The 23,874-nt window shown below is 47.4% G+C and overlaps 1 protein-coding gene across 1 annotated transcript in view; it reads left to right on the top strand.

Annotated features, from left to right (window-relative positions):
- The window catches only part of ASAH2 (N-acylsphingosine amidohydrolase 2), a 100,665-nt gene extending 79,576 nt beyond the window's left edge, over nt 1-21,089 (top strand). Inside the window, exons 18-21 of the mRNA XM_089683092.1 lie at nt 12,028-12,180; nt 15,515-15,574; nt 17,780-17,868; nt 20,787-21,089. Coding sequence (XP_089539218.1) covers nt 12,028-12,180; nt 15,515-15,574; nt 17,780-17,868; nt 20,787-20,970 — 486 coding nt within the window. The 3' untranslated portion in view covers nt 20,971-21,089. The remainder of the gene's footprint in view (nt 1-12,027; nt 12,181-15,514; nt 15,575-17,779; nt 17,869-20,786) is intronic.
- The last annotated feature ends 2,785 nt before the right edge of the window (nt 21,090-23,874 follow it).

Genomic DNA, 23,874 nt, shown 5'->3' with positions numbered 1-23,874 from the left:
CTGTACGGCCTCCCATTGCTGCTGTCTCCATCGCCACACTCTGCTGCCATGTGCCACTTTCAGGTCTCTTCACACTGCTGGTGTGTTAAATTTTTTGACATAGGGTGCAGGCAGATTACGGGCCTCACATAGCTGCTGCCAGGCCCCTAATCTGCCATGGGCCCCTATATACCACCTCCTCCTGCTGCTGCCAGGTCCAGAGTCTCTCATGGGTCCCTGTACGGCCTCCCATTGCTGCTGTCTCCATCGCCACACTCTGCTGCCATGTGCCACTTTCAGGTCTCTTCACACTGCTGGTGTGTAAAATTTTTTGACATAGGGTGCTGCAAGATAACGGGCCTCACATAGCTGCTGCCAGGCCCCTAATCTGCCATGGGCCCCTATATACCGCCTCCTCATGCTGCTGCCAAGTCCAGAGTCTGTCATGGTCCCTGTACGGCCTCCCATTGCTGCTGTCTCCATCGCCACACTCTGCTGCCATGTGCCACTTTCAGGTCTCTTCACACTGCTGGTGTGTTAAATTTTTTGACATAGGGTGCTGCAAGATAACGGGCCTCACATAGCTGCTGCCAGGCCCCTAATCTGCCATGGGCCCCTATATACCACCTCCTCCTGCTGCTGCCAGGTCCAGAGTCTCTCATGGGTCCCTGTACGGCCTCCCATTGCTGCTGTCTCCATCGCCACACTCTGCTGCCATGTGCCACTTTCAGGTCTCTTCACACTGCTGGTGTGTAAAATTTTTTGACATAGGGTGCTGCAAGATAACGGGCCTCACATAGCTGCTGCCAGGCCCCTAATCTGCCATGGGCCCCTATATACCGCCTCCTCATGCTGCTGCCAAGTCCAGAGTCTGTCATGGTCCCTGTACGGCCTCCCATTGCTGCTGTCTCCATCGCCACACTCTGCTGCCATGTGCCACTTTCAGGTCTCTTCACACTGCTGGTGTGTTAAATTTTTTGACATAGGGTGCTGGCAGATTACGGGCCTCCTATAGCTGCTGCCAGGCCCCTAATCTGCCATGGGCCCCTATATACCGCCTCCTCATGCTGCTGCCAAGTTCAGAGTCTGTCATGGGTCCCTGTACGGCCTCCCATTGCTGCTGTCTCCATCGCCACACTCTGCTGCCATGTGCCACTTTCAGGTCTCTTCACACTGCTGGTGTGTTAAATTTTTTGACATAGGGTGCAGGCAGATTACGGGCCTCACATAGCTGCTGCCAGGCCCCTAATCTGCCATGGGCCCCTATATACCGCCTCCTCCTGCTGCTGCCAGGTCCAGAGTCTCTCATGGGTCCCTGTACGGCCTCCCATTGCTGCTGTCTCCATCGCCACACTCTGCTGCCATGTGCCACTTTCAGGTCTCTTCACACTGCTGGTGTGTTAAATTTTTTGACATAGGGTGCTGCAAGATAACGGGCCTCACATAGCTGCTGCCAGGCCCCTAATCTGCCATGGGCCCCTATATACCGCCTCCTCATGCTGCTGCCAAGTCCAGAGTCTGTCATGGTCCCTGTACGGCCTCCCATTGCTGCTGTCTCCATCGCCACACTCTGCTGCCATGTGCCACTTTCAGGTCTCTTCACACTGCTGGTGTGTTAAATTTTTTGACATAGGGTGCAGGCAGATTACGGGCCTCACATAGCTGCTGCCAGGCCCCTAATCTGCCATGGGCCCCTATATACCGCCTCCTCCTGCTGCTGCCAGGTCCAGAGTCTCTCATGGGTCCCTGTACGGCCTCCCATTGCTGCTGTCTCCATCGCCACACTCTGCTGCCATGTGCCACTTTCAGGTCTCTTCACACTGCTGGTGTGTTAAATTTTTTGACATAGGGTGCAGGCAGATTACGGGCCTCACATAGCTGCTGCCAGGCCCCTAATCTGCCATGGGCCCCTATATACCGCCTCCTCCTGCTGCTGCCAGGTCCAGAGTCTCTCATGGGTCCCTGTACGGCCTCCCATTGCTGCTGTCTCCATCGCCACACTCTGCTGCCATGTGCCACTTTCAGGTCTCTTCACACTGCTGGTGTGTTAAATTTTTTGACATAGGGTGCTGGCAGATTACGGGCCTCACATAGCTGCTGCCAGGCCCCTAATCTGCCATGGGCCCCTATATACCGCCTCCTCATGCTGCTGCCAAGTCCAGAGTCTGTCATGGTCCCTGTACGGCCTCCCATTGCTGCTGTCTCCATCGCCACACTCTGCTGCCATGTGCCACTTTCAGGTCTCTTCACACTGCTGGTGTGTTAAATTTTTTGACATAGGGTGCAGGCAGATTACGGGCCTCACATAGCTGCTGCCAGGCCCCTAATCTGCCATGGGCCCCTATATACCACCTCCTCCTGCTGCTGCCAGGTCCAGAGTCTCTCATGGGTCCCTGTACGGCCTCCCATTGCTGCTGTCTCCATCGCCACACTCTGCTGCCATGTGCCACTTTCAGGTCTCTTCACACTGCTGGTGTGTAAAATTTTTTGACATAGGGTGCTGCAAGATAACGGGCCTCACATAGCTGCTGCCAGGCCCCTAATCTGCCATGGGCCCCAATATACCGCCTCCTCATGCTGCTGCCAGGTCCAGAGTCTCTCATGGGTCCCTGTACGGCCTCCCATTGCTGCTGTCTCCATCGCCACACTCTGCTGCCATGTGCCACTTTCAGGTCTCTTCACACTGCTGGTGTGTTAAATTTTTTGACATAGGGTGCTGCAAGATAACGGGCCTCACATAGCTGCTGCCAGGCCCCTAATCTGCCATGGGCCCCTATATACCGCCTCCTCATGCTGCTGCCAAGTCCAGAGTCTGTCATGGTCCCTGTACGGCCTCCCATTGCTGCTGTCTCCATCGCCACACTCTGCTGCCATGTGCCACTTTCAGGTCTCTTCACACTGCTGGTGTGTTAAATTTTTTGACATAGGGTGCAGGCAGATTACGGGCCTCACATAGCTGCTGCCAGGCCCCTAATCTGCCATGGGCCCCTATATACCACCTCCTCCTGCTGCTGCCAGGTCCAGAGTCTCTCATGGGTCCCTGTACGGCCTCCCATTGCTGCTGTCTCCATCGCCACACTCTGCTGCCATGTGCCACTTTCAGGTCTCTTCACACTGCTGGTGTGTTAAATTTTTTGACATAGGGTGCAGGCAGATTACGGGCCTCACATAGCTGCTGCCAGGCCCCTAATCTGCCATGGGCCCCTATATACCACCTCCTCCTGCTGCTGCCAGGTCCAGAGTCTCTCATGGGTCCCTGTACGGCCTCCCATTGCTGCTGTCTCCATCGCCACACTCTGCTGCCATGTGCCACTTTCAGGTCTCTTCACACTGCTGGTGTGTAAAATTTTTTGACATAGGGTGCTGCAAGATAACGGGCCTCACATAGCTGCTGCCAGGCCCCTAATCTGCCATGGGCCCCTATATACCGCCTCCTCATGCTGCTGCCAAGTCCAGAGTCTGTCATGGTCCCTGTACGGCCTCCCATTGCTGCTGTCTCCATCGCCACACTCTGCTGCCATGTGCCACTTTCAGGTCTCTTCACACTGCTGGTGTGTTAAATTTTTTGACATAGGGTGCTGGCAGATTACGGGCCTCCTATAGCTGCTGCCAGGCCCCTAATCTGCCATGGGCCCCTATATACCGCCTCCTCATGCTGCTGCCAAGTTCAGAGTCTGTCATGGGTCCCTGTACGGCCTCCCATTGCTGCTGTCTCCATCGCCACACTCTGCTGCCATGTGCCACTTTCAGGTCTCTTCACACTGCTGGTGTGTTAAATTTTTTGACATAGGGTGCAGGCAGATTACGGGCCTCACATAGCTGCTGCCAGGCCCCTAATCTGCCATGGGCCCCTATATACCGCCTCCTCCTGCTGCTGCCAGGTCCAGAGTCTCTCATGGGTCCCTGTACGGCCTCCCATTGCTGCTGTCTCCATCGCCACACTCTGCTGCCATGTGCCACTTTCAGGTCTCTTCACACTGCTGGTGTGTTAAATTTTTTGACATAGGGTGCTGCAAGATAACGGGCCTCACATAGCTGCTGCCAGGCCCCTAATCTGCCATGGGCCCCTATATACCGCCTCCTCATGCTGCTGCCAAGTCCAGAGTCTGTCATGGTCCCTGTACGGCCTCCCATTGCTGCTGTCTCCATCGCCACACTCTGCTGCCATGTGCCACTTTCAGGTCTCTTCACACTGCTGGTGTGTTAAATTTTTTGACATAGGGTGCAGGCAGATTACGGGCCTCACATAGCTGCTGCCAGGCCCCTAATCTGCCATGGGCCCCTATATACCACCTCCTCCTGCTGCTGCCAGGTCCAGAGTCTCTCATGGGTCCCTGTACGGCCTCCCATTGCTGCTGTCTCCATCGCCACACTCTGCTGCCATGTGCCACTTTCAGGTCTCTTCACACTGCTGGTGTGTAAAATTTTTTGACATAGGGTGCTGCAAGATAACGGGCCTCACATAGCTGCTGCCAGGCCCCTAATCTGCCATGGGCCCCAATATACCGCCTCCTCATGCTGCTGCCAGGTCCAGAGTCTCTCATGGGTCCCTGTACGGCCTCCCATTGCTGCTGTCTCCATCGCCACACTCTGCTGCCATGTGCCACTTTCAGGTCTCTTCACACTGCTGGTGTGTTAAATTTTTTGACATAGGGTGCTGCAAGATAACGGGCCTCACATAGCTGCTGCCAGGCCCCTAATCTGCCATGGGCCCCTATATACCGCCTCCTCATGCTGCTGCCAAGTCCAGAGTCTGTCATGGTCCCTGTACGGCCTCCCATTGCTGCTGTCTCCATCGCCACACTCTGCTGCCATGTGCCACTTTCAGGTCTCTTCACACTGCTGGTGTGTTAAATTTTTTGACATAGGGTGCAGGCAGATTACGGGCCTCACATAGCTGCTGCCAGGCCCCTAATCTGCCATGGGCCCCTATATACCACCTCCTCCTGCTGCTGCCAGGTCCAGAGTCTCTCATGGGTCCCTGTACGGCCTCCCATTGCTGCTGTCTCCATCGCCACACTCTGCTGCCATGTGCCACTTTCAGGTCTCTTCACACTGCTGGTGTGTTAAATTTTTTGACATAGGGTGCAGGCAGATTACGGGCCTCACATAGCTGCTGCCAGGCCCCTAATCTGCCATGGGCCCCTATATACCACCTCCTCCTGCTGCTGCCAGGTCCAGAGTCTCTCATGGGTCCCTGTACGGCCTCCCATTGCTGCTGTCTCCATCGCCACACTCTGCTGCCATGTGCCACTTTCAGGTCTCTTCACACTGCTGGTGTGTAAAATTTTTTGACATAGGGTGCTGCAAGATAACGGGCCTCACATAGCTGCTGCCAGGCCCCTAATCTGCCATGGGCCCCTATATACCGCCTCCTCATGCTGCTGCCAAGTCCAGAGTCTGTCATGGTCCCTGTACGGCCTCCCATTGCTGCTGTCTCCATCGCCACACTCTGCTGCCATGTGCCACTTTCAGGTCTCTTCACACTGCTGGTGTGTTAAATTTTTTGACATAGGGTGCTGCAAGATAACGGGCCTCACATAGCTGCTGCCAGGCCCCTAATCTGCCATGGGCCCCTATATACCACCTCCTCCTGCTGCTGCCAGGTCCAGAGTCTCTCATGGGTCCCTGTACGGCCTCCCATTGCTGCTGTCTCCATCGCCACACTCTGCTGCCATGTGCCACTTTCAGGTCTCTTCACACTGCTGGTGTGTAAAATTTTTTGACATAGGGTGCTGCAAGATAACGGGCCTCACATAGCTGCTGCCAGGCCCCTAATCTGCCATGGGCCCCTATATACCGCCTCCTCATGCTGCTGCCAAGTCCAGAGTCTGTCATGGTCCCTGTACGGCCTCCCATTGCTGCTGTCTCCATCGCCACACTCTGCTGCCATGTGCCACTTTCAGGTCTCTTCACACTGCTGGTGTGTTAAATTTTTTGACATAGGGTGCTGGCAGATTACGGGCCTCCTATAGCTGCTGCCAGGCCCCTAATCTGCCATGGGCCCCTATATACCGCCTCCTCATGCTGCTGCCAAGTTCAGAGTCTGTCATGGGTCCCTGTACGGCCTCCCATTGCTGCTGTCTCCATCGCCACACTCTGCTGCCATGTGCCACTTTCAGGTCTCTTCACACTGCTGGTGTGTTAAATTTTTTGACATAGGGTGCAGGCAGATTACGGGCCTCACATAGCTGCTGCCAGGCCCCTAATCTGCCATGGGCCCCTATATACCGCCTCCTCCTGCTGCTGCCAGGTCCAGAGTCTCTCATGGGTCCCTGTACGGCCTCCCATTGCTGCTGTCTCCATCGCCACACTCTGCTGCCATGTGCCACTTTCAGGTCTCTTCACACTGCTGGTGTGTTAAATTTTTTGACATAGGGTGCTGCAAGATAACGGGCCTCACATAGCTGCTGCCAGGCCCCTAATCTGCCATGGGCCCCTATATACCGCCTCCTCATGCTGCTGCCAAGTCCAGAGTCTGTCATGGTCCCTGTACGGCCTCCCATTGCTGCTGTCTCCATCGCCACACTCTGCTGCCATGTGCCACTTTCAGGTCTCTTCACACTGCTGGTGTGTTAAATTTTTTGACATAGGGTGCAGGCAGATTACGGGCCTCACATAGCTGCTGCCAGGCCCCTAATCTGCCATGGGCCCCTATATACCACCTCCTCCTGCTGCTGCCAGGTCCAGAGTCTCTCATGGGTCCCTGTACGGCCTCCCATTGCTGCTGTCTCCATCGCCACACTCTGCTGCCATGTGCCACTTTCAGGTCTCTTCACACTGCTGGTGTGTAAAATTTTTTGACATAGGGTGCTGCAAGATAACGGGCCTCACATAGCTGCTGCCAGGCCCCTAATCTGCCATGGGCCCCAATATACCGCCTCCTCATGCTGCTGCCAGGTCCAGAGTCTCTCATGGGTCCCTGTACGGCCTCCCATTGCTGCTGTCTCCATCGCCACACTCTGCTGCCATGTGCCACTTTCAGGTCTCTTCACACTGCTGGTGTGTTAAATTTTTTGACATAGGGTGCTGCAAGATAACGGGCCTCACATAGCTGCTGCCAGGCCCCTAATCTGCCATGGGCCCCTATATACCGCCTCCTCATGCTGCTGCCAAGTCCAGAGTCTGTCATGGTCCCTGTACGGCCTCCCATTGCTGCTGTCTCCATCGCCACACTCTGCTGCCATGTGCCACTTTCAGGTCTCTTCACACTGCTGGTGTGTTAAATTTTTTGACATAGGGTGCAGGCAGATTACGGGCCTCACATAGCTGCTGCCAGGCCCCTAATCTGCCATGGGCCCCTATATACCGCCTCCTCATGCTGCTGCCAAGTCCAGAGTCTGTCATGGTCCCTGTACGGCCTCCCATTGCTGCTGTCTCCATCGCCACACTCTGCTGCCATGTGCCACTTTCAGGTCTCTTCACACTGCTGGTGTGTTAAATTTTTTGACATAGGGTGCTGGCAGATTACGGGCCTCCTATAGCTGCTGCCAGGCCCCTAATCTGCCATGGGCCCCTATATACCGCCTCCTCATGCTGCTGCCAAGTTCAGAGTCTGTCATGGGTCCCTGTACGGCCTCCCATTGCTGCTGTCTCCATCGCCACACTCTGCTGCCATGTGCCACTTTCAGGTCTCTTCACACTGCTGGTGTGTTAAATTTTTTGACATAGGGTGCAGGCAGATTACGGGCCTCACATAGCTGCTGCCAGGCCCCTAATCTGCCATGGGCCCCTATATACCGCCTCCTCCTGCTGCTGCCAGGTCCAGAGTCTCTCATGGGTCCCTGTACGGCCTCCCATTGCTGCTGTCTCCATCGCCACACTCTGCTGCCATGTGCCACTTTCAGGTCTCTTCACACTGCTGGTGTGTTAAATTTTTTGACATAGGGTGCTGCAAGATAACGGGCCTCACATAGCTGCTGCCAGGCCCCTAATCTGCCATGGGCCCCTATATACCGCCTCCTCATGCTGCTGCCAAGTCCAGAGTCTGTCATGGTCCCTGTACGGCCTCCCATTGCTGCTGTCTCCATCGCCACACTCTGCTGCCATGTGCCACTTTCAGGTCTCTTCACACTGCTGGTGTGTTAAATTTTTTGACATAGGGTGCAGGCAGATTACGGGCCTCACATAGCTGCTGCCAGGCCCCTAATCTGCCATGGGCCCCTATATAACGCCTCCTCATGCTGCTGCCAAGTTCAGAGTCTGTCATGGGTCCCTGTACGGCCTCCCATTGCTGCTGTCTCCATCGCCACACTCTGCCATGTGCCACTTTCAGGTCTCCTCACACTGCTGGTGTGTTGAATTTTTTGACATAGGGTGCTGGCAGATTACGGGCCTCCTATAGCTGCTGCCAGGCCCCTAATCTGCCATAAGCCCCTATATACCGCCTCCTCATGCTGCTGCCAAGTCCAGAGTCTGTCATGGGTCCCTGTACGGCCTCCCATTGCTGCTGTCTCCATCGCCACACTCTGCCATGTGCCACTTTCAGGTCTCCTCACACACTGCTGGTGTGTTGAATTTTTTGACATAGGGTGCTGGCAGATTACGGGCCTCCTATAGCTGCTGCCAGGCCCCTAATCTGCCGTAGGCCCCTATATACCGCCTCCTCATGCTGCTGCCAGGTCCAGAGTCTCTCATGGGTCCCTGTACGGCCTCCCATTGCTGCTGTCTCCATCGCCACACTCTGCCATGTGCCACTTTCAGGTCTCCTCACACTGCTGGTGTGTTCCATTTTTTGTCATAGGGTGCTGGCAGATTATGGGCCTCCCATAACTGCTGCCAGGCCCCTAATCTGCCATGGGCCCCTATACCGACTCCTCATGCTGTGACGTTGCAACAAGGTGGAATTCAACCCTACATATGTTAGACCGCCTTTACGAACAGCAAAAGGCCATCACAGATTTCCTGATGTTAAAAGCAGATAAAGGTACTCCCTGTGTAACTTAGATGTCAGCCATTGGCAGCTCATGCGTGACACCTGCGCTTGCTCAGGCCCTTTGAGGAGGCCACGCTATTCGTGAGTCGGCAGGACTATGGGATGAACGACGTCATTCCTCTGTTGCACGTCCTGGAACAAATGCTGTTAACAATGGCTGGTCAGGGTGCGGTAGACGTGGCGCACAGATCTCAACGCCACATGGCCCCTGTGGGGGCAGGACTGGAAGAAGAGGAGGAGGTAGAGGAGGACATTGGTGCTCAGGAATTATTGAGTGAAATGGGTGGTTTTTCCACTCAGCGGACAGGAGTGGAGGAGCAGGAGCATCTGGTAGAGGAGGAGGAAGAGGAGACAGAGGACCTAGACGCACCGTGGCAGTATGCTGTGGAGATGGAGGCAGGGAGTCCCTCGCATTCCTTGGCACAAATGGCCCATAGCATGCTCGGTTGCTTGCGTAGCGACAGCCGAATAATAACCATCAGACAGAGGGATGACTTTTGGCTGTCCACCTTGTTGGACCCTCGCTACCGTTCAAAAATGGTGGCCTTTTTCACACCTGCTGAGAGGGAGGCCAAAATAACGTACTATAAAAAACACCTATGTAGTCAGCTGGTCTCTGCCTGTCTGCGCCAACGTCCATCCTCAGACACTGTGGGCCCTGTGCGCTCGTGTTCCGCTGCCATGGCAGCAGGGGAGGGGTGGGGTGGTAGGAGCAGTGGCAGCTCCACCAGCAGCGGCTGCCTCAGTCTGCAGTCGATGATGAGTAGCTTTCTTCACCAGCGCAGTGAGGAAACTACTAACCAGCCGCAGCAGCAGCAGCAGCATCAGGTGGACCTGGAGCAGGACCTCAAACAACAGGCTTAGGCCTACTTGGACAGCACCCTGCCAACCGAGGTAGACAATCCCCTTGACTACTGGGCAACGAAACTTGACCTTTGGCCCCAACTAGCTGAATTTGCCCTTGAAAGGCTGTCATGCCCGGCCAGTAGCGTGGCATCGGAGCGCGTGTTTAGTGCGGCAGGAGGTATTGCAACTCCGCGGAGGACACGACTGTCCACCCAAAGTGTGGAGAGACTGACGTTTGTGAAAATGAATCAGGCGTGGATTAGTCTGGATTTCAAACCACCAGTTCCTGACACAACTGACTAAATCCGCCATGAATCATGCCCCAAACATGTGCCACTTTCAGGTCTCCTCACACTGCTGGTGTGTTCCATTTTTTGTCATAGGGTGCTGGCAGATTACGGGCCTCCCATAGCTGCTGCCAGGCCCCTAATCTGCCATGGGCCCCTATACCGCCTCCTCATGCTGCTGCCAAGTCCAGAGTCTCTCATGGGTCCCTGTACGGCCTCCCATTGCTGCTGCCTCCATCGCCACACTCTGCCATGTGCCACTTTCAGGTCTCCTCACACTGCTGGTGTGTTCCATTTTTTGTCATAGGGTGCTGGCAGATTACGGGCCTCCCATAGCTGCTGCCAGGCCCCTAATCTGCCATGGGCCCCTATACCGCCTCCTCATGCTGCTGCCAGGTCCAGAGTCTCTCATGGGTCCCTGTACGGCCTCCCATTGCTGCTGTCTCCATCGCCACACTCTGCCATGTGCCACTTTCAGGTCTCCTCACACTGCTGGTGGGTTCCATTTTTTGTCATAGGGTGCTGGCAGATTACGGGCCTCCCATAGCTGCTGCCAGGCCCGTAATCTGCCATGGGCCCCCGTACCGACTCCTCATGCTGCTGCCAGGCCCGTAATCTGTCATGGGCCACTGTTGTCGCTTGTTGGCATATTCCGCTCGTTCAGATGCTCCTTCTCCTGCTACTCCTCTTCACGGATTCCGTCAGCAGTCTTTCTTGGAATCCGTTTCCAAGAGACAACAGTTTGCGAGCACGCACCCGACGGTGCAGAAGCTGAACGTCCTCCTGTCCAAGTTGCTGCTGCCAGGCTCGTAATCTGTCATGCGCCCCTGTACCGCCTCCTCATGCTGCTGCCAGGTCCAGAGTGTGTCATGGGCCCCCGTACCGACTCCTCATGCTGCTGCCAGGCCCGTAATCTGTCATGGGCCCCTGTACCGCCTCCCCATGCTGCTGCCAGGTCCAGAGTGTGTCATGGGTCCCTGTACGGCCTCCCATTGCTGCTGCCAGGCCCGTAATCTGCCATGGGCCCCTGTACCGACTCCTCATGCTGCTGCCAGGCCCGTAATCTGTCATGGGCCCCTGTACCGCCTCCTCATGCTGCTGCCAGGTCCAGAGTGTGTCATGGGTCCCTGTACGGCCTCCCATTGCTGCTGTCTCTATCGCCACACTCTGCCATGTGCCACTTTCAGGTCTCCTCACACTGCTGGTGGTTTCCATTTTTGTCATAGGGTGCTGTATGGCCTCCCATTGCTGCTGCCTCCACCGCCACACTGTGGCTCCACACTCTGGTTTTGGCCCCGTGACTGCCCAAATGAGTGAAGTGTGCGGTGATTCTAAGATCGACGGCACTCATCTGCATGTCATACTGACTGACAGTATTATTTCTCTTCCCCAGCAGACTCCAAGGGCATTTAAATTAAAGGTACAGTGTTCTGCACTAATATTAAGTCTCTCTGAAGCCTAGAAACACCCTTTTTTAAGTTAAATTCACAGCGAATTTATTCGACTCGAATCGAATATTGTCCACGAATTCGCCGAATCAGTCGAATCGAATTTTTCATTTCTTCGCTCATCTCTATTGAAAATATCCTGGATTCAATAGAAATAAACAACACCTCAGGCTGGTCAGTGGGAGTATAGAAGGAACATAGCACCTGTATCAGTAGAAGGAACAGTGCCCCATCACTGATATCATGTTGGAGGAACTGTGCCCCATCGCCGATGTCAGTAGCAGGAATTATGCCCCACTCTTGGGGTCAAGGGAATAAAAGTGCCCCAAGGGATAAATAAAGACTAGTAAGAGGCCACATTTTTCCATAGCCCCCAGTTTGGAGACCACTGCAGTAGACAGTACATGTTCTTTTTTCCCCCTTATGACTGAGCTCCAAGAAATTATCACGCAATGTGACAAAACACTAGTGGAAGCAATTAAAGACATCCACACTGAAGATGATCTGTTTTTCTTCATACATTTTGTTGCAGAACACTGTTGGTGAATTACCTAAAGGACCGCAGCCACCATTTTTCAATGAGTCAGAACTTTTTAGCTTCTTAGGCACTGTTCTTCCAGATAAAGCCCCAGGAAATACAACCTTTGGAGACGTTTTAGAGGAAGTGAATCCTCAGTATCTGGCAGTAAGTAATATTATTGTAAAAAAAATAAGAATTTATTTTTAATGTGTTCTCTGTTAGGTTGACATAGCTTTTGATTAAAGAGGATGCTATGTTTGTCTGTTAAAGAAGAATTAAAGTAGTACAGGAGGTTCATCAACAATTTCTGCTTTATAAAGTAAGGATGGACATTGCCTTCAGTGGGTGTATGGTTATACAGACATGATCTGACCACCATCAAGCTAGAGGGAAGGTCACAAACCTGCCAGCTTGGGTGTGTCTAACCTTCATGGCCAATTATTCCTTCTAAGCATTGGTGTCTTTCCCTCCCAAAGATATGACATTTGTACAAAAAGATAGAAACTCTTTACAGAGCCTATATAAACAGGAGAAAAAGTGGAATACCTTTATTCTCTAATATATATTTTTAGTGTTTTTACTCAAGACAAATGTGAAAGAAATGACAGAGAATGGGGGAGATAGAGAAAATACATAAAGACGTGACAGCAAGTCTTGGCCAGGACAATAAGCAAACCTGGACCTTGGAACTTAGCGACCATCATGTTATAGAGGCAAAAGTAGTGCATATATCTCTTCAGAGTTCAAAAGTAGACCACTGGTAAATTACAACAGAATTAATTTAAATAATTAGGACAAAGAAAGGTGAGTTTGGAAAAATGAATCTAGCAACAATCGGAGTGCATGTTACACAAATACTGCTGCAAAATCATGTAGACAGGCTGAATAATGGTGCTTTGCTTTGTTATGTGTTTGCGACATACAGCATATACAAAATGTGGAAATTATGAAGGTTGTTTACTAAAATGGAAAAATGCAAAATCTGGTGCAGCTCTGCAAAGAAAACAGTTTCTAGGTTTTACTATCAAAGCTTAAAGCGATATTAAAGGCAATTTTTTTTGTTTTAAAATAACAAACATGCTATACTTACCTGCTCTGTGTAGTGATTTTACACAGTGCAGCCTTGATCCTCCTCTTCTCGGGTTCCTCTACCAGCGCTCATGGCCCCTCCATCCTGTCCAGTGCCCCCAGTGCAAGCAATTTGTCATGAGGGCACCCAATCAAGCTCGTTCCAGAGCCTGCTTTGTGTGTCTATTCACATGCAGAGCCATGGCTCGGCCCCGCTCCCTTTTGCTCCTCATTGGCTCACTGGTTGTGATTGACAACAGCAGGAGCTAATGGCTCCCCACTGTTGTCTCAGCCAGTGAGGATGGAGAGACCTGGAACAGCCAAGGCTCTCATGCACATTGCTGGTTCACGATGGGGCTCAGGTTAGTATTAGGGGGGCTGAGGAGATTGCTACAAACAGAAGGTTTTTTACCTTCATGCTTAGAAAGCATGAAGGTAATATACCTTGAGCCTTTACAACCACTTTAAAGTGGTTGTAAAGGCTCAAGGTAGAAATCCTTCCCCCAAGCCACCGCAATACTTACCTGAGCCTCGTATCAATCCAGGGATGTGCATGAGAGCCTCAGCTGTCCTGGGTTTCTCCTTCCTCATTGGCTGAGACAGCAGCCATTGGCTTCCGCTATTGTCAATCACAGCCAGTAAGCCAATAAGGAGAGAACGGGAGGCAGGGCAGAGCCGTGTCTGTGTGTGAATGGACACACAGACCAGTGACTTAGGAGCAAGCCTGTTCAGGTGCCCCCATAGCAAGCTTCTTACTGTGGGGGAACTTGGCAGGAGGGAGGGGCCAGGAACACTGATGGGGGACCCAAGAAGAGGAGGATCTGGGTTGGTCTGTGCAAAACCATGTCACAGAGCAGGAAAGTATGACATGTTTGTTATTTAGCCACCTCCTACCCGCTGTATAGGGAAATGATGGAGGGGCGGGATCTTGTTCTGGGAGGATGTTATATGACATCCTCCCACTCTATCTGCGCATCCGTGCTTCCCTAGGATACAGCGGATTACTGATCGTGGTAAAGAGTCGATGACGTAGCTGGTAAAGAGCTAATCACATGTAAATAGGAAATGCCAATTATGGGTAGTCCTCTCCTCACGCTGGCAGCATGGGAGGAGAGGAGAGCTGGTAAGTGGCATTCCTCGGAGGGAACATCTACTCTGATAATCAGGGACTGATCTTCGGTGCCCTGATTATCAGTGCAGCCCCCATCAGTGCTGCCTTTCAGTGCCCATCATTGGCGCCAATCAGTGCCCATCAATGCCAGATATCAATGCCCATCATAGCTGCCTTTCAGTACCCATTAGTGATGCCAGTCAGTGCCGCCTATCAGTGCCTCCTCATCAGTGCAGTCTATCAGTACCCATCAGTGACACCTCTCAGTGCCAGTCAGTGCCGCCTATCAGTGCCCATCACTGACGCATATCAGTGTCACCTATCAGTGCCAGTCAGTGCTGCCTATCAGTGTCCATCAGTGTTTCCTATCAGTGCCTATCAATGCCACATTTCAGTGCCCATCAGTGCTGCCTTTCAGTGCCCATCAGTGATGCTTGTCAATGCCCATCATTGCCGCCTGTCAGTGCCTCCTCAATAGTGCAGTCTATCAGTACCTATCAGTGCCAACTATCAGTACCAGTCAGTGCTGCTTATCAGTGCCACCTATTAATGCCAATCAGTGCCACATATCAGTGCCCATCAGTACTGGCTTTCAGTACCCATCAATGACGCCTGTCAGTACCCATCAGTGTTGCCTATCAGTGCCATCTATTAGTGCTGTCTATCAGCGCCGCCTATCAGTGCCCATCAGTACTGCCTATCAATGCAGCCTCATCAACATACAATAGTGAAGGAGAAAAATTACTAATTTACAAAATTTTTTAACAGAAACTAAGAAAAACTTTTTTTTTAAATTTTGTCTTTTTTTGGTTTGTTTAGCAAAAAATAAAAAAAACACCAGTGTTGATTAAATACCACCAAAAGAAAGCTCTGTCTAAAACAAATTATACAAATTTGGTTTGGATACAGTGTTGCATGACTGCGCAATTGCCATTCAAAGTGCGACAGTGCTAAAAGCTGACCTGGCCTGGGCAGGAAGGGGATGAAAGTGCCCAGTAGGCAAGTGGTAAAAAATACAATAACTTTAATTGAACAAGCTGGTTAGTAGCTGATTGGCTGTCATGCACAGCTGCACCAGATTCTGAGTGCACCAGTTTTAGTAAATCCCCCCCAATTGCTTTTATTGTGTTTTAAATGTATTCAGATTCTGTAAAAAGAAGTGCAAATAAAGTTACAAGTTTCTATGAATATGAATAGCCTGACATTTTATTTCAACATTATCCCTCTTAGTACAAATACTCCTTTTATGTTTCTAGTGTTTGGCCATGTGGATTCTTTTATTACTGAATTTCACTATTTTCTATATCATGCTATGCACAGGGTGAAGTAGCTTCAGTTACATTTGTTGCTGGGAACCCCAGGAATTCTGTGACATACATGGTAAGTGAGAATTAGCAGCACCCCAATGACAGGTTGAAGAATGTGATCCTAAATGTTGCTGACTGACATGGGTTCACTTCTCAGGAAATACATATATTCTCCAACTGCAATTTGTATCGAATCTGTGACATAATACCTCCATTTTATGTGCCCTGCTAATAATGGTCCTATGGATTTATTGTGCTGAATGTTGGCTTCTCACATATAAATATTTACCTGTTTAAATCTTGCAGCAAGAAATACTGGGCCGGGCAGTATTATTTGTCACAGATTTCCATTATAATATTCCATAGGTCTGACATTCACAGTTTACATAAGGAGGCATATAACTAAACGTCATCTAAGTTTAACCATGTTCAAATTTGTTGTGTAGGTGTCTCTAAGTTTTAGACATGTGACTTTTTTTCTGATTTCTCACAATTCATTACTTCTTTGAGTTTTGTTTGTATTTTGTTGCAGTTTTTATGTGTTTTAATATTTGATCTTGCGTGTTACTACACTCTGATATGAATCTATTACCCTAGGTCAGTGGTGGGCAACCTTTTTTTTCAACTGAGCAAAATCTCGCCAAAACCACGATTGAAATTTATTTTGAGAGCCACATTTTTAAAACTGAAAATACATCCCCCATATAGTAATTCATCCCCCATAGTAATTCATCCCCCATATAGTAATTCATCACCCATAGTAATTCATCCCCCATATAGTAATTCATCCCCCATATAGTAATTCATCCCCCATAGTAATTCATCCCCCATATAGTAATTCATCCCCCATAGTAATTCATCCCCCATATAGTAATTCATCCCCCATAGTAATTCACCCCCCATATAGTAATTCATCCCCCATAGTAATTCATCCCCCATATAGTAATTCATCCCCCCTATAGTAATTCATCCCCCATATAGTAATTCATTCCCCATATAGTAATTCATCCCCCATATAGTAATTCATCCCCCATAATAATTCATCCCCCATAGTAATTCATCCCCCATATAGTAATTCATCCCCCATAGTAATTCATCCCCCATAGTAATTCATCCCCCATATAGTAATTCATCTCCCATAGTAATTCATCCCCCATATAGTAATTCATCCCCCCTATAGTAATTCATCCCCCATATAGTAATTAATTCCCCATATAGTAATTCATCCCCCATATAGTAATTCATCCCCCATAATAATTCATCCCCCATAGTAATTCATCCCCCATATAGTAATTCATCCCCCATAGTAATTCATCCCCCATATAGTAATTCATCCCCCCTATAGTAATTCATCCCCCCTATAGTAATTAATTCCCCATATTTTGTCAATTCACTTACCTTTGCTCCGCGCGTTCCTCTCGCTGTGTTCCCGCACCGTTCCGGTCTTCAGGGCGGACTGTGAGAGGAGAGGAGTTCATCACGCTGCCCCGCCTACATCCTGACAGCCAATGTTTGCCACGCTCCGCGGGCCGGATTAAAAGGTCCGCCGGGCCGTATACGGCCCGCGGGCCGTAGTTTGCCCATTGCTGGGCTAGCTGCAGAGTCCTGACTTTTGGGGCGGCCGCCCGAGAGGAGGGAGGGGAACGGGCGCCCGGCACACAGAAGAGCCGCATTAGAGTGTGTAAAGAGCCGCATGTGGCTGGCGAGCCGCGGCTTGCCGACCACTGCCCTAGGTTCACACCTAAGCATTTTCTACAGCGTTTTGCAGAAGTGCAGTACAATCCATTTAACATGATTTCCTATAGGGCATGTTCACATCCCCATGTTTTCACCCAATGTGTTTTTTGGAAAGGGTCAGGAACTTTTTTTAACGCACAAAGTTGCGTTTTTGGTTCTGCAGACTTCAGTGGAAATGCTGCAGAAAAGCATGTAGTGTTTTTATAATGTGTTCTTGCCGCATTTTTAATGTGTTTTGTGTTTTAAATCTGCCTAGCAACAAGAAAAAAAAAAAAAGCATCAAAATTGTAGCAAAAACGCAATGCAAAATGCACTACAGAAATGGATCAACTGCAAATTGCATAGGTGTGAACCTAGCCTTAAGGTTTATCCCAAATTTTTAGCTTGTCTTGTCTGCTGTGCCCAGCATGGTTGCTCTGTTTTAGCATTGTGAAATGGCATTTAATGTATGTTAGTACCTTTTATTTTATTGAAATGGCTCTGAGTATTTTTTGTTAAGTATCTGAGTTTTTTTTAATCTTTTTTTTTTTTAATCTTACAGGCTGAGGATACTTACCTGAAAGTTGAAAAATATGAAAGTGTAACAGGAACATGGCATACAGTTCATAATGATGCCTCATGGGAGACGAGGTGAGCTGTGTCTTCCACAGTGATGTTTTATTCCTTGCATTAAACTGAGTTCCTGTTATACCACAAATTTCACCTGAACTACTACAGTGAAACTAAAATTCTTCTGTAGATGAGGAACAGGACAATGTGTATTATGCGGTGACCAATAGTACTGCATTTTTTCAGATCTGATGACAGTGAACTAAACTTTGGTTGGTTTATATATTTTTATCATAAATTGCATATTGCTGTTATATAGAATATACCTCTATGTGCTAAGCGATTACTAGCCTACATCAAAAATAACATAAGGAACATTACTCCACTGTTTCATGGAATTCCATGGCTAGTACTGTAGTCCATAAACTTCTTGGCTGCCTGTACACATGGTATAGATAACGTCTGCCAGGAAAGGTGCACAATATGCAATTTTACAAAAAAGATAGACGCTGAAAGGAAAAGCTTATTTTTTTTCATCTATGGGGGAGATTTACTAACCCAGGAGCACTCAAAATCTGGTGCAGCTGTGCATGGTAGCCAATCAGCTTCTAACTTCAGTTTGTTCAATTTAACTTTGACAATAAAACCTGGAAGCTGGTTATCAAGCAAAGCTGCAGATTTTGCACGCTCCAGTTTTAGTATATCAAACCTTGTGTCTCAATAGGGAAATTTAATTTTACTTACTGCCCTATAGTCACAAGAAGTGAGTGGAAATCTCTCATTTCTCCAAAGTAGGGGAAATCCTTTCATAGACAGTTGTCAACACAACCAATATCCCAATTGAAAGATTTTTTTCTCTTCTTCCTGTTCTGGTGGCATCTCCAAATTTTTGATTTCCTCTCACTTTTAGTGTTGGTAACAATGAATACCAGGAAAAACAGAGTGCGGGAAACTCCCCATCTGGGACACAGACTACCATAAAACCTAACCCTGTCTTCTTCTCTTTGTTCAAGCCTAAAAAAAAATAGTTGGAATTTATGATACACTTTTGGTCAGTGTAAAGCAGTGTAGGACTGGGGCCTCGTGGTTAGAGGACAGTTACAGTTGTTCATTCCATATTATGGTATTACAGATTATCCAATACTGTGTACCATGCTGAAGCTTTTCTATAACCAGGATTATGGTAAAGACAAGAAAGATAGCCAGGTTAGGGATTGTGTAGGACCATCGTGAAATTAAAGCCAGCCATACATGAATCGAAATTCAGTTGAATCAGCAGGGATTGACTGAATTTCAATCCATGTATGGGCTAACTCAGGGGTGTCCAGCCTGCGGTCCATAACAGCTGTGAATGCGGCCCAACACAAATGCGTATACTTACTTAAACTGTTGATTTTTGGGGAATTTATTGTAAAAAATGCATTTACATTTAGCGAGCACATGAGGCCAAACAAAAAGTTTGACAGTGACTATTTACTGGAGTTTTATAAGTTTTATCTTCCCAAAGAAAAATCTCCAACTCTTCACAATCATGCCTTATTCATGTCATCAGTTTTCGGCCGCACCTATATTTGTAAACAACTGGAAGCGCACAAAGGGCCAAATTGGAACTAAAATTCTTTGAGAATTGCTATTGCATCCATCCAACCAGATATTGATGTGTTTTTTTTTTATCAAAAACAATGCCAAATATCACACTAGTTTTATGTTGCCCTCTTTAACTTTTACAATAAAAAATATTACAAAACAAATAACATTTTATTACTCAGGTACATTATCTATATCAGTGATCATTAACTTGTGATCTGCTCAACTTTTTCTGCTCATCAGCTATCCTTATTGTTAGTGTATTTTTTGTGTGGCCCAAGACAATTCCTCTTCTTCCGGTGTTGCCCAGGAACATCTAAAAGTTGGACACCCCTGGGCTAGATGGTTGTACAAAAGTTTATCTATCAATCAACTTGTGTACAACCAGCTGGAAGCATTTTTCCTGAATGATAAGTATCATTGACTATGGCCAGCAACACTGATCATTGTGTTCTCACAGCAGGGAGAACTACCAGAATACAATTGCACAAGGAGTGCGATTTCCTCATCCACCTCAAATGTGTGGATGGGGGAATTGGCACATTTTTTTTTCATTCAACCTGCTGGCTGAATGAAAAAAATATAAGGGCTGCCTAAGTCACTTGAAATCTGCAATTGTTGTTTATTAGGGTCAAAAACATCTCCTAAAGTGATACTATGCATTGTGAGAGTTTTTAAAATTGGTCAACAAATAAGGCACAACTTGTTGGTAACAATGACAGCCCTTATTTGTAAAACCAACAGGGACAGTCATCCCCTTGCCAGTCCCCTCATGCCTTGAGCATCATGAGAATGGCTGGGTGGTCATAGACACGGCTTAGTTAGCCTGTGCAAAAGCATTTCTTTTGTCGAATAAAACACAAAATATTAGAAGTGTCTTTTTTTTTTTGTTACTATCTTCAGATCCCCAAGTTCAGCTTGTTTCCTCTTATGAGCACAATTTTGCTCACTGGTTTGTACAAAAAGTTCTGCAAATTTGCACATACTGCAAAACGTCTATGCACAATGGCATGATTTTTCATCTTTTGTTTCTTCAGCACTCAATTATTGCAGATGGAATTCATTGAAACAATGAGTCAGTGAGTGTAGTAATATTTAAAATACAATAGATCAATCACATTTAAAGATCAAATCATAGAAAGCTGAATTCTGATGTTCTATGGGTTGCTGTGCATAGTACACTGTCCATTGAAAAATTAGGAACGTTTATAAAAAGATTTCTTGCTATTTTCTGTTACAAATATGTAAAATCAACTTTAGAGTGAAAGATATGTCTCGCCATGTAGAGACAACTGCATCCTGTATAAAGTCTGTATCTAGTCTCAGCACAAAATACTGTATAAATGTCTCTTATAATATGCATGGTATATTGATAATTATTCATAATAAGCATCTATTTCATATTTTTACAGATATTATTGGCATAAAGGGACTGGTAGTCAAAGCAATGCTACAATTGAGTGGCACATACCTCTCTCAGCTGAACCAGGAACCTACAGGATTCGTCATTTTGGTCATTATAAAGAGAGACTCATACCTTCTACCATAAAGCCATATGAAGGCATTTCATCTCAGTTTGAGATCCAAAAGCTTTAATTAATGTCCATGTTAGATTGTTTGGTTTACAAATAAGGCTGTATATTTTATTGATTCAGGAAGATGGAGCAGTCCTGCTATAAACAGACGTTCCATTTAATAAAATATCCTATAAGTGATATGAGCTTATATCTGACTTTTCTTAAAGCAATACTAAAGGTTCATTTTTTTGTGTAAAATAATAAACATGCTATACTTACATACTATGTTTTGCTTAGAGCAGCCTGGATACTCCTCTTCTCAGGTCCCCTGCCGACACTCCTGTCTCCTTCTTTCTGTCGGGTGCCTCCATAGCAAGCAACTTGCTATGGGGGCACCCGAGCAGGCTGTTCCCAAGCCAATGCTCCAAATGTCCATTCACACACACAGCCGTGGCTTGGCTACACCCCCTCTCTCTCTCCTCATTGGCTGACTGGCTGTGATTGAAAGCAGCAGTAGCCAATGGCTCTCGCTTGCTGTCTCAGTGACCTGGGACAGCCGAGGCTGTTGTGCACATCAATGGATCACGATGGGGCTCAGGTAAGTAATGAAAGGGCTGGGGGCACTGATGCACACAGAAGGTTTACAACCACTTTAAACTTTAAAACAAACATGATATCTGTCATAAGATTAGGAATGGTTTGATGTTTTCAATCTTGATGAGATAACAAAATGCTATCTTCTGTCCCATTATGAATGTAGGTATAGCCTATTTGCTGATAACCATCTTGTTAAAGACCAGAAATAGCCCATAACCTGAACACTGATAGAGAAGGATTCATTGCTTTCATAAAGCAAGTATAATGTAAATCTTTGCTGTACTAGAATGGTTTACTGTTATACATACTGTATGTGTTATAAGTACATATGGTTACTCGGATTTAACATTTGCCAGCCCTTTATTTTTAATGACTAAAAAAATCATAAATATGGACTAGGTCAGAGTCTCATTTCTTGTTGCAGCTTCAAGATAGATGGGTTTTAGAGGGAAGTAAATGTAAAAGGGTTCTAAATTTAGATAGAGAGGCTATTTTTATATATTGCAATAAATAAGGTATGATCTGTCCCTTAATAATCTCAGCATGCTTTGGTGCAACATGAAAGTAGTTTTAGCGGCACAGTGATATATAGCAGATTTGCTTTCTCAGTGTCCCAGATTCCTGGCTATCTGTCTTTTTGCTTAATGTGGTCATCAAATGAAATTAAAAATATGTGTACTTTGTTACTGTAAGGCTAGACGATAATGGACATGAATTAACTTTAGTTAATTAACAATTTATATTACCTTTCTAAACTTTTTTACTCTGGAGGAATCTTTGAAATATGTTTCAGGTCTCAGGGACCCTTCACTGAAAATTATCATACCCACAGCTCACGGTACATTAGTGTGACCAGTTTTTAATTAAAGAATAAAGAACTGGATGTACGTACCCTCATCATGGAATGATTTTGAAATGAAGCAGAAGAATAATAATGGCCATAAAAGAATAATGGAGAGTGAAATTATGGTCAGTGTACATGTGACACTTTACATTGATGGTCAGTATAGAAGTGACCCCTTACATTGATGATCAGTGTAGGTGGAATATTAACCACTTGACCTCCGAAAAGTTTTACCCCCTTCAAGAATAGGGCAATTTTTGCTATTTAGTTCTGAGCTACACTAACTGGCAGCTGCACGGTCATGCAACACTGTACCCAAATGAAATTGATATAATTTTTTCACACAGATAGAGCTTTCTTTTGGTGGTATTTAATCACCAATGGGCTTTTATTGTTTGATATATACATTGAACATTTTGCAAAAAAAAGATATTTCTACTTTCTGTTATAAAACATATCCAATAAGAAAAAAAAATCAAATTTCTCCATAAATTTAAGCCAAAATGTATTCTGCCACATGTCTTTGGCAAAAAATCCCAATAAGTGTATGTTATTTGCTTTGTGCAAAAGGTATAGAGCCTAAAAACTATGGAATATATACTGGAGTATGGAATATATACTGGAGTTTACGTAGCCTTGACACTATACTAGTAATGGCAGTTATCAACGACTTATAGCGGGATTGTGAAAGTGTGGTGGACAATCTGGCACTAGCTGACGCTGGCTGGGAGGTACACTGACATCGATAGTGACACTAATACGGTGATCAGTGCTAATACTGTACACTGTCACTGCACTAATGACACTTGCTAGGAAGAGGTTAACATCTAGAAGCAATCAAAGGGTTAACTGTGTGCCTAACAATGGGTAACGTGTGTAATATGTGCTTCTTTTACTTTACTGCCTTGCTGTTTTTTCTCTCTGCTTTGCAGGGAGAATAAACAGACAGATCACTGTTCACAGTACACAGAGTTCTGTGTTTTTGTAAACACAGAACTGTGTTTGTGATTGGACAGAGCCGATCAACTGATTTCACTCATTGGACACAGCATGAGTCAGCAGGGGGGCAGTCATGTGTATGCCCCAAACCAAGAAGAAGGCCAATCACATACATGTATGTTATTTTGCCTGTGCCTGCACCTGCCACCCGCTCGCAGTATATATTTTGTGAGTGGTCAGCAGGAACCCCTAGCAAACCTCAGAAGGTTCCTCAGAACCTTAGTTGAGAAAGAATGAGTTATATAGTACTGGCTACATAAAATAGCCTTGTCTCATTGGAATAAGACCTTTGTAATTTCAGAGTTCCAAATACCTGGCATCAAAAAACCAAACTGTATTTCCCAACATGTTTCCTCCTGAACGGTTATATTATAGAGAAAAGAGTAAAAATTGTTAAACATCAGTTTTCCGCATGGGTAAGCCATTGTATGCATCATGTCACCTTTCCAGAATTCAGGCCTTCCACTTCTTTGTTGTTCATTTTTTTCATTGTTCACTGTCTCAGCTCATGTCTGTTGATAAAGTCTGAATGCAGACAAAATT

This window comes from Staurois parvus, unplaced genomic scaffold, assembly GCF_062004578.1.
Source record: "Staurois parvus isolate SC_StPar_1 unplaced genomic scaffold, SC_StPar_1.0 ptg000303l, whole genome shotgun sequence".
NCBI lineage: Eukaryota > Metazoa > Chordata > Amphibia > Anura > Ranidae > Staurois > Staurois parvus.
This window is presented reverse-complemented; position numbering and strand designations above follow the sequence as displayed.